This window comes from Amphiura filiformis, chromosome 13 (assembly GCF_039555335.1).
Source record: "Amphiura filiformis chromosome 13, Afil_fr2py, whole genome shotgun sequence".
Classification (NCBI taxonomy): domain Eukaryota; kingdom Metazoa; phylum Echinodermata; class Ophiuroidea; order Amphilepidida; family Amphiuridae; genus Amphiura; species Amphiura filiformis.
In genome coordinates this window covers 22,665,676-22,680,639 of record NC_092640.1, presented here as the reverse complement: position 1 = coordinate 22,680,639, position 14,964 = coordinate 22,665,676, and the positions used below count along the sequence as shown (strand labels likewise).

General features: G+C 34.8%; 1 protein-coding gene across 2 annotated transcripts in view; it reads right to left on the bottom strand.

Moving 5' to 3' along the window:
• Positions 1-14,067, bottom strand: part of LOC140168127 (matrix metalloproteinase-24-like) — a 46,673-nt gene extending 32,606 nt beyond the window's left edge. Inside the window, exon 1 of one of the 2 annotated variants that reach the window (XM_072191437.1) lies at positions 13,780-14,067. In XM_072191437.1, coding sequence (XP_072047538.1) covers positions 13,780-13,893 — 114 coding nt within the window. In that variant the 5' untranslated portion in view covers positions 13,894-14,067. The remainder of the gene's footprint in view (positions 1-13,779) is intronic. The other variant, XM_072191436.1, reaches the window with a different exon arrangement.
• Between the last annotated feature and the right edge of the window lie 897 nt (positions 14,068-14,964).

The following is a 14,964-nucleotide window of genomic DNA, read 5'->3' as shown; positions in this document are numbered from 1 at the left end:
TTATCTGAAGATTTGAGTCAAGAGTTCGAGCCATCCTGCCATGCCACATAATACCAAAAGGCTAAAGCTAAGCAATATTATACCAAAACAAATGCCCATTTAGTGCAATCCATACGACCGTGTAAAAGTGCAAATTGATACAGTATAGGATTCTTTCGGGAAGTTGTTTTACTTTTAAGTTGAAAAAGATAGGTGGAATTGGCATTAGATGCATATTATATGAAAGTCAATACTGCTGATAGGTCAAGTCCTTTTGAGTATACGATTGCTTGAACTATATCTACGCCGATTTTTGTTAACCACTCACTATGGACCACAATGGCCTCATCCCAGAGGCGTAGTTCAATAACCTCAATTAAACAATCATAGTGATAATTATGACCTAAAGTGGCAGAGTATGAGTTTTTGTAACCAAATTTTCAAAGGTCATTCATTGAATGCACAAATGTATTGGGTATTGGGGTTATTGAATTGTGCCCTGATAGATGAGCATGATGTGGATCCTAGTGACTTTTCCTCAAATTGAGACATTTTATAATCCATAACATCCTTGTCCTTTCAACTGAAGCGACAGGTATGACCTACAATTTTGACCACCATTAAACCAGTACAAATCCTTAAATTCCTTTAAAATGATCAGCTCCGTCATTGCCAATTAGCGGTACAAAGACTCACCTATAGATTTTCTTCTTAATACGTGTTGACTGATAATCTTTGATAAAGTGGTCATTAAATAGCCATTTGATATTGGACAAGTTCAAGGGTATAATTTATGGGTACATTTGCCCTGAACTTAACCCCTTGATTAAGATTTGATAGAACAAAGTACACCTTTCAGATTTGGTTTATTTAAAAATATATTTTAGGCATAAATGACTTCCTTAGCACCAAACCGCGGCACTGAAATTATCAGTATGGAATATGAGTTATGACAGTTTTATATCTGGACAATTGATGCTTTTTTTGTCAAAATGGGTCGGAACACTTTAAATAGCCTACAGACACCATGCACGATACAATATTATTGTATTTTGCCTTATGATTTTTTTTCTAACACCCAACTTTTTTAGACAAAAAAGTGGGGGGGCAAGGTACATGAATTTTACATGCATTTTGAATCTGTATTAAAGCGACACTCCCTCCAACATCCCGTCTGCATACCCCCAGCATCTCATATAGGCCTACATGTATAGACACTCGACGGTGTGCACATTTTTAGAATATGATCCGACAAACGGCAGACAAGTCGTACAGCAATGTAGTTTTACCAATTGTTGCAATACCATTGAAAAGCATTTCTCCACGCACCAACCATGTCGAAAGAAGTTTGCGGCGAATACCAAACAACATCATTCATCTTAAATGTTGACCTCTCTGATATTATAATCATTTATCATGTTAATATTACAAGAGGTGTAAATGGTTGATTGCCAACGTGATGGTAAAATATATTTATAAAGTTCATTTACCCTTTTAAGCTTTAATTAGACATTGATTAACGGGGACAGCACGGTCAGCACCTCGATCTCGACTAAATATTTCAATCATTAATTGTCATGCCAATTTGAATCATCTAAGCTCTTGAAGTGAACAGAAGAACGGACATACTTGCTCAAAATATTTATCTAGGCCTATCTAAATATAGTTATACATACCACAAATTAATCAAGTTAATGCGAAATAATTGAACATATGTTTTGTGGCTGTTTGGTCATTCACCTAATAAACGGGTGTAGAAGTCAATCAAGATGAATCAAGTTAACACGTTTACTATTTATTTGTTTTATTACACATTGCAAACTATAGTGTTGTTGTAGCATACAGTGCTTCCAGCTGGCAACACAGAGAAAAGCACTCATACACTATGGACCACAATAGCCTCATCCCAACGGCATAGTTCAATAACCTAAATTAAACAATCATAGTGCAAAATTTGACCTCAAGTTGCAGGGTATGAGTTTTTGTACCCAAATTTTCAGAGGTCATTCAATGAATGTATAAATGTATTGGGGTTAAAGAACTGTGCCCTGATAGATGAACATGTTGTGGATCCTAGTGATAAGTCAAAAGGCTATAGTCCGTGCATATAGGCTAAACCTATAAGCTGTATGATTTTGCTACGTATCTGAAATTGTGTTCCCGGATTGTGTGTGTTCACAAGAAGTTCACAAAACAACGCCTATGTACAGATAAAAATTCCCTTTAAAAGGGAAAGCCAGCCTCAATGTAGAAGAGGTCTTGTAATTAGTTTTGGTCAATGTGAAAGGCATTTTTAGGATCACGCTTACATCTACATGACAGTCCACCAAACCATCAACGATGAGAACATGCACACTGAAACAGCAGAAAACATTAATTCCTAATCTCATGTCAACTCTTTTAATTCATTACATGTACTCCAAATTGTTCTGGTCTGTTTGTTTTGTTGTTGTTGTTGTTGTTGTTGTCGTTGGTTTTTTTGTCTTTTCAGCTTTTTACCCACGATATCTCAATTTCCAATTTTGTAATACCAGAACTTACGAACTCAATATCTTCGCTTAGGAATGTCCGATTTCACTGCTTTCGATATATACACTGCCGGTTTGAGTTAACTTACATGTACATTTTATTTTAAAATAACTTAATTAATTCGCAATGTATAGTTTAAGCCTACTATATTATAATAGATAGTGGCCAGCACATTTATAAAGGACTGACTACAATCTTCACTCTTAAACTGTGTTTTAGTCGGAAACTCCTGCGAAGCTATGGACATGGCATCTTACATACTCCATTCTATAACAGTCTGCCTAGTGCCTTGTGTGTTTTCTCTTCAATCATTTTGTTGAATGTAATTTTATGAATCAAATAGTTATGTGTCATTTTATTTATAATAAAGAAGTTATTAAATTAATAAAGTAAGACAATTTATTTATCTATAAGTGCATGTCAAATGGGGTACATTGTTCAATACTATATGCATTCATGCCCATATTATAGCTAGGCCCTAAAAACTTTATTTTGCATCGGATTTTTCCTGTTGAAAAGACAAAACTGATGTTTATGATAGCAACCATTTCATCAATAACATTTTGAGTCATTTTTATCCATAAAACGACACAGGATATGATAGATAACTACTTTCACATCAATATGGTCCATATGATCACAGATTGTTGAGAATCTGTGATATGATCCGGGATATGATGAAGATTTTGATTCTATAGATCTGTTATCAACATGATATCACGCTGTTCAGTGGTCAAGGAGTAAGGACCCCGGTCAAGGACACTGATATGACATCATAGGTGATGTCAGATTTTCTTCTGCTGACCATATGATGCTATATATATTAACTATTATTGTTACATTTAGGCCTTTAAACTTTTAAAGTCATAATTAATTAGTTCAAACATAACTTTGGTAATACTCACTCGTTTTCGTTCGTTGAAACGGCAAAACATACTTACTTTTCCTAACAAATCGAATTGAAATATTAAAAAAATTTAACCACAAAAAGTAAAAAAAAAAAATCATTCCAATACCACTAAAATATAATCTCTTGAGTAAACTGACCCCAAACCTGAAACAGGTACCAGCCCCGAATGGGCTGGCGAAAATGCTAAATCATAGATCATACTGATTTTTCTATAGTATTATCAGCGATTTTCGTGATCATGAATGTGCAAGCCTTCGTTGATAACCAGTGATCCCCAATCTGGGACTGATTTACTAAAAGCTATTTGATTTCCCTTCATTATTATTCTCGGGTCAGGCATTTGAAATTCGGCTATTTAAGGTTATTAATTATTTTAAACTGTTGTGATGGTAGTTCACAGCATCTCACGAATGGTAGTGAGCTTTGGCAAAAACTGTATTGCTCAATTCATAGCGAGTGTGTAGAAGAATTAAAATATCACAGATATACTTTTATAGGTGCTGCGGTTCTTGAGTTACGTTGTAAAGAGGGCTGAAACAACAACACTTTTGTAAAACGTACATAACTCATTAACAACAATAAATTAAGCACGTTTGCAAAGTATATGATTTGCAGAATGAACTTTTGCAAAACATCAAGGTGTTATTTTTCAATAATATATTGATCTAGATAATGAAAATCGATTTTTAGGTTGCTTCGACCAACAATACCTCGTCTACCCTTAAGGGGTACTACATGTAGGCCTACACCCCTGGCCAATTTTGTGCATATATTTGCATTTTTCTCAAAAATTATAGCGCATTGGTGACAAGTAAGATATGTATATTATAGGGGCAAGGACTACAACTACTGCACTGAAAATTCAGCAACTCAAGGCAAGTAGTTATTGATATATTGATCAAATAGTGGTTTTCCCTCATTTTTGACTGTAACTCCAGAACTAGCAACTGTTGTCTGTGCTGAAATAAAATTTCCAGTGCAGTAGTTGTAGTCCTTGCCCCTATAATATACATCTTACTTGTCACCAATGCGCTATAATTTTTGAGAAAATAAAAATAGGCACAAAATTGACCAGGGGTGTAGTACACCCTTAATGATCCATATGCTTCACCATCACCTTCTTCAGAAAAACAATAAAACAAACAAAACAAAACATAGCATCCAAATATTATTATGTTCTTTAATCTGGCTTTCTTGCACCGTGACATGACAATTGCAAGTAATTATTGTTATGATTCCCCCATCCCCAGAATAATTTGCACTTGACAATTAAGAATTTTTAGGATATAACTTTTGAACAAGAACTGTCTTTAAAAAAAGACAACGCCATGGATGAAGATCATATTAGATCTTTTGAAATAAAATGCCTGTAATCATGGCTAATATTATTTATAAGTTACAGTGAGTCATATGGACCAACTTGCCAAGTTATCATTCATGACAGAATATCAAATTCTGTTTGCGCTACATCATGTGTAATGCATCTAGTACGGTATGAATGTCTTCAAACCATCAGGACCAACCACAATCTGGCTCTTCTTCCTGTCATCAACATATCAAAGTCCTCCCAATTCATGACTAACTATAAACACACACCACAAACAGTAGTGCTCATTGACTGATAAATATGCATATCATTAAATGTGAAATATCTGTTTCCCAAAAGTCTTAGTAGATTTTTCATGTTTAAAAAGCTCAATCTCAAATATGCTCAGTGGCAAGAAAACCTCACCTGCGAGCACGCAGTTCTTTTTTTACCCCATACGTTTAATATTAATGACCTTTGTGTTGGGTACAAAAACTCGTCCTCCTATAACTTGAAGTCAAACTTTTTAATTATATTGCTAAATGTAGGGTTAAGAACTAAGCCATTGCATTGGGAATGAGTGCATGTTCTTTAGAAACGGAGCAAAATTGCAGAAGAAAAATCTGCAAACAGATAAATCGTAAATTTTCCATTTCCGGAAACATAAACCATCACCTAAAATTATACTGATTGTTGAAGGATATATCCTCTCCAGTGTCTGTAGGAAATCTATTCAACCAAGATTTAGGAAGAGAACGGATATTATTTCATATTTTACACAAGGCTGGGGGACAAAAACTATGTCATCAACGAAACCTAAAGGATAACCTGTGCAGGCTGTGCTATACATGTATGACGTGAGAAAGTTCTGCAATGATTAATACTTTTAGTAGAATATATAAACCTGAATTGTGCAAAAAGCTAATGTCAATTTGTGATTATTTTATCTTTAAGAAAAATATAGGCTATTCCTCTGTTGATTGTCGCATCATGCACTTCAACCATTGACTATATTCGGAGTGTAACATTTTTTTTTTGTAATCTCATTCTTCAAAATAGAAATATAAATTTTAGTAATTGAGCATACATAGTTATTATTTTTCATTTATTTTTTACAAGTAGTTATTTTTTACACGCCCACATATCAATATCGCAAAAAAAAAATTGACGGTTAATCCAGAATAATTATAATATTCCACACAAAGATTTTCACGTTGAATCTCTAAGTGATGTTTTTCTTGGAATTTCATTGATATCATTTGATGGTATTAATTAACAAGTTTATGTAATGTGTATGAATAACAATTAATGTATCTTCCGGACGTCAATAATTCTTGAAAACAAAATGAATAAATAAACAGATTTAGGTATTTTCAAAAGTAGGCTTATACCAGATTTTCACGTTGAATAGCCTTTAAGTGATATTTTCTTGGAATTTTATTAATTATTATCAATTATTATTATTAATAATAATTATTAGTAATTAATTATTATTAATAATTAATAATTATTATTAATAATTATTATTAATAAGTTATGCAATCCGGACAGATATTGAATTATTGAAAACAAACATTTTTTAAATCTACAAAAATAGGCCATGTATTAGGCATACATTTTGTGTAATAGAAATTCCCATTGCCATTGGATTTAATGTCTATAATACTAATAGTAATAGATCTTTTAAAGTGTTATGACTTGACATAATAGTAAATTACTTGCAATAATTTTCTCTATTGCCAATTTCTTGTGGTGAAATTCTGGCGACCTACTTTGCCAACAATTTGGATGTCCTTAAAGACAAAGACAAACGAGGAAAATGTAATTTTCGCCTGTGCTTCCTGTAAGCTTAAGTGTTTTAAAGTGTTGCCTAATAGCCACAAAGTGCAAGTTCATCGCCCCCAACAAATTTAATAATTATAACAGGATATTAATTGCCTAAATGTAACACTGTACACACACACAAGTTGCATGCTGAACGGATTGTTTCGGAACTTTGTCTTTTGTGTGCAAAACGATTTTTAATAGTTTGGTGTTGATCTTCTATAGTTAAAATGTAGGGCCTAGGCCCTATGCATTCAAAATCTCGTTCCTCGTAAATTTTGCAGGCAGAGACATACTATATAGGGAGAAGGTTATGCAATGGAATCATAAATATTGAATTGTACTGGTTTGTATGCCAAAATCCGTTAAAGAGAAAGAATGGTTGACCAGGCCAACTCTGGCCAGGGAGGTAGCCAACATCTGCTTTGTGCAGCAACTCGTAGCTATTACCAATTTACCACCAGCAACTACTATGCTTATTACTAGGATTTGGCCAAGCGACCTTGTCCCTCCATATCACTGTTTTCATTTTCAAATAACAGAATTGTACAATGTATAGGTCTAATACACACAATTGAATAAAACTGCTAGTACACTTCCCGGTAAACTTTCGACCGAGCAATGGTGATTGATGAACTTGTTGTCTTGTTTGTATGTTTCAGTTCGGGATATCTAAAATTATAAATTGAAAGCTCTGCCATAACTGCATCTAAATATGGCATTTTTATAGCGCCTGCAGAACTATAGAGATTAGATACAGGTTCCTAGTTCAATTTTTAAACTAGAATAATTCAATCCGGAAAATTCGGAAATCCCGTTCTTACGGTGTGCACTCTACCTTGGTTCAGGATGGTGTTATAGTCGGGTACAAGGTAGCTCTAATCGGGACTAGTCTCCAACAGGTATATAGGCCTACATAACACTTTATATAAACGTTGTAAACAACATGGTTGTTGTAAAATTAATGTAATTATTTTACGATTTGAAAAAAGACAAGACTTAAAGAGTGTACGTCTTGGATAAAACGGTTCAAAACTAAAACACGGGTTCTTATAAGCTGTTAGCCTATATGTACATCATGATGTAGTGAAGCCTCGGTTAAATGGTACTACAAATTTAACAGCAAATGTTCTGGAAAGGCTATAGAATCATTTTAGAAAGGGTTCAGGAAAGGCCAGAAAGAACCATTTTGGTTTTTTTTTCAGTTTCCAATACCCTTTACCTCGATGGTTCTACATATAGCCTACAGGACAGCCAAGAACCCTTTTTCTAAGAGTGTGTGCTAACCAGTGGCGTCGCCAGGAATTTTTTGTGGGGGGGGGGCATGGGGGGCAAAGTGAATTTCGGGGGGGGGCAAAATTGGCAAATTTTCCGCAAAATTGCCGCAAAAGTGGACATTTACGTGATTTTGGAGTTTTGCCTCAAATGCTTTATTTTGTTCAGGGACCACAATTACCCCAATGTTTGGGGTAATTGTGGCCCCTAAAACTAATTAACATTATGTTAATTATTATGCAAATTGTAATATATTTTCCAATTATATTTATCACATATGTACCCATTGCCTCTATCCACTCATGCAGAAATTTTACTTCTCCAGTTCATACTTAAGGGATCTGGAATGAGCGTTTTGAGCGTTTCGACAGTATTTTCTTGTGGGACATGAGAGCACATCAGACATATCGAATTGCATTCTAAATACGAAGAATGTCTTTCTGATATCAAATAATTTTCATTTTTTGAAATTCACGATACAATACAAATTTTATGACAAATTATTAAAATTTGATATTTTTTACATTTTTGATATAACAGTCCTCGAAGTAAATTTTATAAATCTAATGATATATTGTAAAGTGTATGTAGCTTGGAGGAAAAGCCGACGATCAATTGAAAATTTTGATCTTTCATATTGAAGATATGGATTTTTTTCCCAAAAAGACCTAAGTTTTTTTGGTGTTTTGGGAAAAAAATCGATATCTTCAATACGAAAGGTCAAAATTTTCAATTGATCGTCGGCTTTTCATCCCACATACACACACTTTAAGTATAAATCATCAGATTTATAAAGTTTACTTCGAGTACAGTTAAATATCAAAAATATCAATTTTTAATCATTTGCCATAAAATGTGTATTACATTGCAAATTTCAAAAATCAAAATTATTTGATATCAGAAGGACATTCTTCGTATTCAGAATGCAATTCGATATGTCTGATGTGCTCTAATGTCCCACAATAAATACTGTCCAAACGTTCATACCCCATCCCTTAAAGAATTACATGGTAAAAATGCAAAAGGGGCCACAATTACCCCCAGACTTTCCCCTACACCTTCATTGAATATTAAGAACTGCATTGATTTGATTTGATAGACCTATAATATAGGCTATTGTACCATCTGTAGGCCTAGAAACTTGTCGAGAATAAATATTATTAAACTAATAGATAATATAGCTAATGATGAGCCAGGTGCATGACTGCATGTAGACACAGTAGATATTTTATGCCAAAAATAATAAATATGACTCATGCCATGAAGTATACATGTATTGATCATAAAATACGAAAAGCTGAAGGTGGTCTGTCGTTTTTTATAGAAAGCTGTTCAGTCGTGTGTCTGAGTGTGTCTAATGAATTAGGCTATAGTGCTGCATGCTCATAGCCTAAACCGTATATAATTATTTATACCAGTTAAAAGCCTAGCCTATACTTTTTGTTATATCATCTATACATCTAGGGCCTATGCATTAAAAGATGTTGGATGACTCAGTTATCATGTCAGTAAGTCATTTGGCAAAATGTGAAATGTCCTCTGTTATTAATTAGAGCGAGAGTACTTTAACCCACACAGAGCTCCATAGACATAGACAAATTTGCCTATATTGAACAATACAATGCATAAATTTATGTCATTTGATGAACTACAAATGTATAGCCGGGGTATATAGGGGCATAAACATGATAAATAAGGGCCTATAATTTTCAGATGTAAATCTGTGAAGTATAGGACAACGGTCATCGGGTCAAGATTCACCATATTGTTGTCCAGTAAGTTAAAGATTTAGACGCATTTTCACCAACGGAATGGTGAAGTCTTGAGGCGGGTAGGGTCAAGATTCCCTTTGACAGCTGCATTTATCAGTCATACTGTACATGGTATTAGCACAGTCTAAGCCAATTCTTGGCAATTAAGAGAAAACACTAATTATGAATAATCCCTGACAATTTGACATACATTTTAATTAATAGCTCAGTCCCCACTGCAGCAACTGAAAATAAGTCATAGCTATAGCAACATGAAGTAATGATATTTCGAGAAAACTTTAATCCGACAGGACTGAAACTATTGCCGAATGTCTATCATTATGAAACTAATCTTTAGAAAAATAGTAGATACTATTTCCAAACCGACTCGCGCGTTCGCTCTCTTTCTCTCTATAAAACTCCAATAAATACTTTAGTGTTAGGGCCTATACCTTAAGCCCTAGGGCCTATGTCTTGGGCCTTACGCCTTCGGCTCTCGGGCCTATGCCTCAGGCCCTAGGGCCTATGTCTTAAGATACTCCTTCCTCATTCTCTCCCCTTTTCTTCTATTTTCCCTTTCTTTCTCCTCTTTTTCCTTTTCTCTTTCTCTTTTTTCTCCCCTTCTCCTTTCTTTTCCTTTTTCTTTTTTTTCTCTTCTTTTTGAGCAACCGGCCCTGAGCGGCCCAGAACCAAGCGGCCCATGTGGCGATCGCCACAACGCCACAGTGGCCAGTCCGCCCCTGATTTATACTTAGTAAGTGTCCGATTCAGAACCAAAACTTATGGTGAACAACTGAACATAATTAAAAATGAAAGCCTTTTGAAAGGTCATTTGAATTTGGAGCGCAAAACTCTGGAATCAGGATATCATCACATCCGACATTCTTCGAATTATATGTACAAAAAGTTTGAAAAATACATAGGCCTAATACATTTCAAAAGTATTCTAAAAACTGACTTATGTTCATACTATAAGGCTAATGAAACTTGATGTTGAGTTTAGCGTCCCATTTTTTCCAGCTCATAATGAGGCAACTATTTCATTATTCATTATTCATTATTTTCAAGGTTTCATTATGAGTTGTACTTTTATCGATTTTATTAAGCCTATTTTGTTTCTACCGTTTGGATTCATGTTTGAGCATTAATTTGGCACCATTTGTTTAAATTATTTTTAAATGATAATTTTTCACCAGGTTCGCCGTCGCAAGAAGGCCTAATAATAAAGGAGACAAGTAGACAAAGTGATCCCGCCTGGGAATCGAACACAGGACCTCGGGTTTACGAGACCTGTGCCTTTTCTCTTATTTTTTCCCCTTTTTTTTATCATTTCATCATGACAAAGCCACTAATACCCATATTATTGAAACAGAACACGCAAGTTTCGTCATTACTGCTGCCCTTGGAAGCGCTTGAAAACAGTATAAAAGTGCATTAACTTTTGACGCAACATTTTGATTGACTGTAGTTTGCTTACGAGTATCCTTGACTAATGGTTGACGTTTACAATGCAATATGTCATGTATGTTGTAACATATTGCATGTGCTAAGAAGAGGAAAAAATAATATCATGAGACTGATTTATAATATACTCATGACTTAATATTCACCTTGAAATTGAATATGTGAAGAAGTATGGTAATTGGCAAGACCACCATTGCTGCTATACCGAAGAAGGATCTCAGGCGGATTTATCCGTCTGATATACTGTGAAGCTTATAAAATTGTTCTAAAAGTGAATGATAAGTTATTAAAATCTAATAAATGCATGTGCATGCACACCACTCACACAACACACCCTGCCCTGAACACTCCCTCATCAACAAACCACATTCAATTTTACCGCACTCCATATAACTCGCCACTAAGAAACTCTAGAAATTTGCATTTAAGCAGATATACAAAACGAACCTGCCGAGCACATCGCAATGATGCATGGTACCAAAATCTGAATTTTGATGATTTTTTTCGATCATCGGGATGAGTAAATCACAGATGGGCCTAATGGATAAAAAGAATTATATAAATGTTCTTGTTGCAGCTTGTTGTGTCGTTTTTATGTGTTGATATATCCAACGTTACACCTGCTGATATTAAATATACGTCATTTTGACACATATCCTTCAAGCAAATGAACATGAAAACATGCTCATTATTATCCAATATCCATTGAATAATCAACTAATTGGAGGCCTTTGTCACGCGTGGGTGGCAGTGCTCGTGAGATTTTGAGCAGACCTGGAACATGACCATGACAAGAAGAACATTAAAACATTTTAATACACACGTTCAAATCTCATATATTTTTTTATTTTTTTATATAAGAAAATTTCACGGTTGAAACAGGAATGTTCAATTCATGTTGTTGCGCATCATCCACAAAGGCAAGCGAAAATAATGTTTTTGGGACGCGCCATTAGATTTCCAGGAGGGGTGGAGGTTTTGAAAAAGAACTTGAATGTCGAAACCCAAACATGCCAAATGAACTCCAAGCCTCAAGGAGGATTTCATGTTACTAGAGAGCATGATTCAGGATAGTATCTTCCATCAAGCGAGTAATCATGGTAAATGTTTATTTATAAGGTAAGAAAACTCGGTAGGGAAAGGCTTTTCCATATGTGATTTAGACAGGGGCTCCATTATCAACAGACATGACATTTACCCTGCTTTACCTTGAGGGTACTATAGAGGCCATTCTGTCATTATTATCAGTCTGGCGTGCAAAGCCAGTGTTGAGTTTCCTGACTGAACAAAATGTTCAGCTTCATAGCTATAGCAACATGAAGTAAATGGGTCTTTTATTTTTCTTCAACTTGTAAATAAACAAGATCCGCTCAATTAGAAATTTGATAGTGGGCAATTTAAGACAATTAGGTTCATTGTAGGCTAATTGTTTTAGTGTGAGGTCATGGTGTGCAATAATAGCCTAAGCCTAAAGTCAGATTGACTTACAAGTAAATGCACATATTATTATCTGTGTGAAATTTAACATGTTATAGAGTGTATGCAATAAACCCAAGCGGAACGAGAGTTGCTAAGTAACCGCTACCCGAACCATAAACACATGCATGATCAGACAACAAGTGTTCAATTTCCCCATAGCTTCCCACGTTGTACACATGTCAGTCGAATTTGGCGGTGTTGGTTTGTTTGTCCTCCAAGTTATAGCATTGTTCACTTTGTGTTGAACATTGTACGTGTGCCTCACTGTAATAACTCAAAGATAATTGTGATCATCATTTCAAGAGGTCACTCTCCCGATTAAGCTAAACAACCTATGTGGAGGAATTTTATGCATGAGCAATCACATCAATGACGTAGTAATGAATACCCTCTATAATGTAAACCAGACAACACAATAAATAGATGCATTTGTAGGATTGTAGGTAAATAATTCAAACTTTTGAGCTTGACAAATCCATTAAATGAGTACTCACGACAACACAATGTTTATACATGCAAATAAATGTTCTTTTTTGAACAATACGCGAAGATATTCTTCTCATTCGCCTAAACTTTGAACCTCAGCATGTAAAGGCAGCCAATGAACTATATATCGCAGCTTTCATGCCTATCAGATGTGACCTGCAGTATATGCTAAACCTGATACATTTGATATGCATTTATTTTTAATATTTCATAAGGAAATAGAAATGAATACATACCAAAGGTAAAATGCATACTGCTATGATACAAAATGATTCATGCATTAAAGGTATGCTGAGCTGATTTTGTTCAATATTTTCTAACGGAAACATAGAAACTAATGCCAATTTTGTTGATAAATTCATGTCACTTTCTTAGCTTCACCATGTCGTGTATTCTATCATGTCATGCAACAGCCCATGAACCGTTTTCAACGCCTGGTAAATCATGATAATATTATCGTAGGTTTTCCTTTTCGGGCACACGAAAAATAGTATACAATGTACATAAAAGTACATGCATGTATATGTCAAATGGCAGATCAACGAATCATGACTGAACTTGGTCGTCTGTGCTGCTGATATTGGGTATGACTGCCTGACGACCTAGATTCACAAATTAAACCATATCCCACGCCATTTATACAGGTCCATCAGCTGATATATTCTGACCGATGCTAAGGCAAGATGATCCAATTTTATATGGAGTTGACTTGCGGCGCCTGTAAGCTCCTGTATTTAATTCGTAATAACATGTTAATATTTTATTTGGCTACTTACCAATCCACTGTTCAATTCAGCTGGTTCATTAGGTGCCGTTTCTATATTCACAATACAAGTCACAACAATTAAAATATAAAATATCGTCCTCTTCATGATGGCCAAATCACACATTTTGACACCAAATAAGGATAAGAAATACGTGTATCCAATGTAGAAATTAGAAGATATCAGAGGTAAAGTAAATTGCAGAACCGGCTATTCATCCTTGGCACACCATGTTTGATTTATATGTTTCCGCCAGTGAGTCTGAGAATAGACTGAATTTAATCATCTCAGGTCGCACTAAGGTAACCGTGTGTATACCACAGGTTGCCAGTTCGTTTTCAACCAACTAAACCAATCAGAAAAGTTCGCTTTCGCTCAGAAGTGGATCAGTGACAAAATTTTCATTATTTTAAAACCCAAACAAAACCTGTTGTTCATGCTAATATTCATGCCCGCATGAATGGTTCTGAACATATTTGAGAATTTTATCAACACTATAGTATTGTTTACGGGCGAAAACCACATGATTTCTGGTAAACACTTGAACACCTAAGTCCTAGGTGCGTAAAGAGTGTTATGATTGTGGCCTGGAGGCAAAATAATAACTTCCTTTGTAAATTTGTAAAAACGCATGACTCATGACGACTTGCATGGTTGACAATTATATATAGAAGTATTTTAAATGACCACAAATAAATTGAAATATTATTGATAAAAAGACGAAATATAATTATTTAAAGATTATATATAAGTTGTGCTCAGTTCTTAATTTTTAAGTAATTGTTTATACAAAGTTTTAATCAAGATTAGCGCATTACAAATAATTCCATCGGATATCCGATATGATTAGTATTACCAAAAGAGTTAGTGGCCAATATAAATAGTAAACAAAGCAACGTATTCTTTCACTTGAAACTGATAAAATTAAAACTGTAATATTTCTCCTCATCATGCCATTTTGTCTTCATTCGGGTGATTTTCTCAAAATCTGAAAAATGGGGCACACATCTGACCTCGACATTAGGGACGTTCACAAACACTTGTTGGGGGGGGCTGATGCAAAAAAAGGGAGGGGCTGAAATTTGTTGACCCTCCTAAGGGGGGCCCTGAAAAAATTACCACACATTTTCCTGGGAAAATTGAGTTTGCTTTTCTATGGGGTTGACCCATAATTTTCTGTAAAGGGGGCCTGAAAAT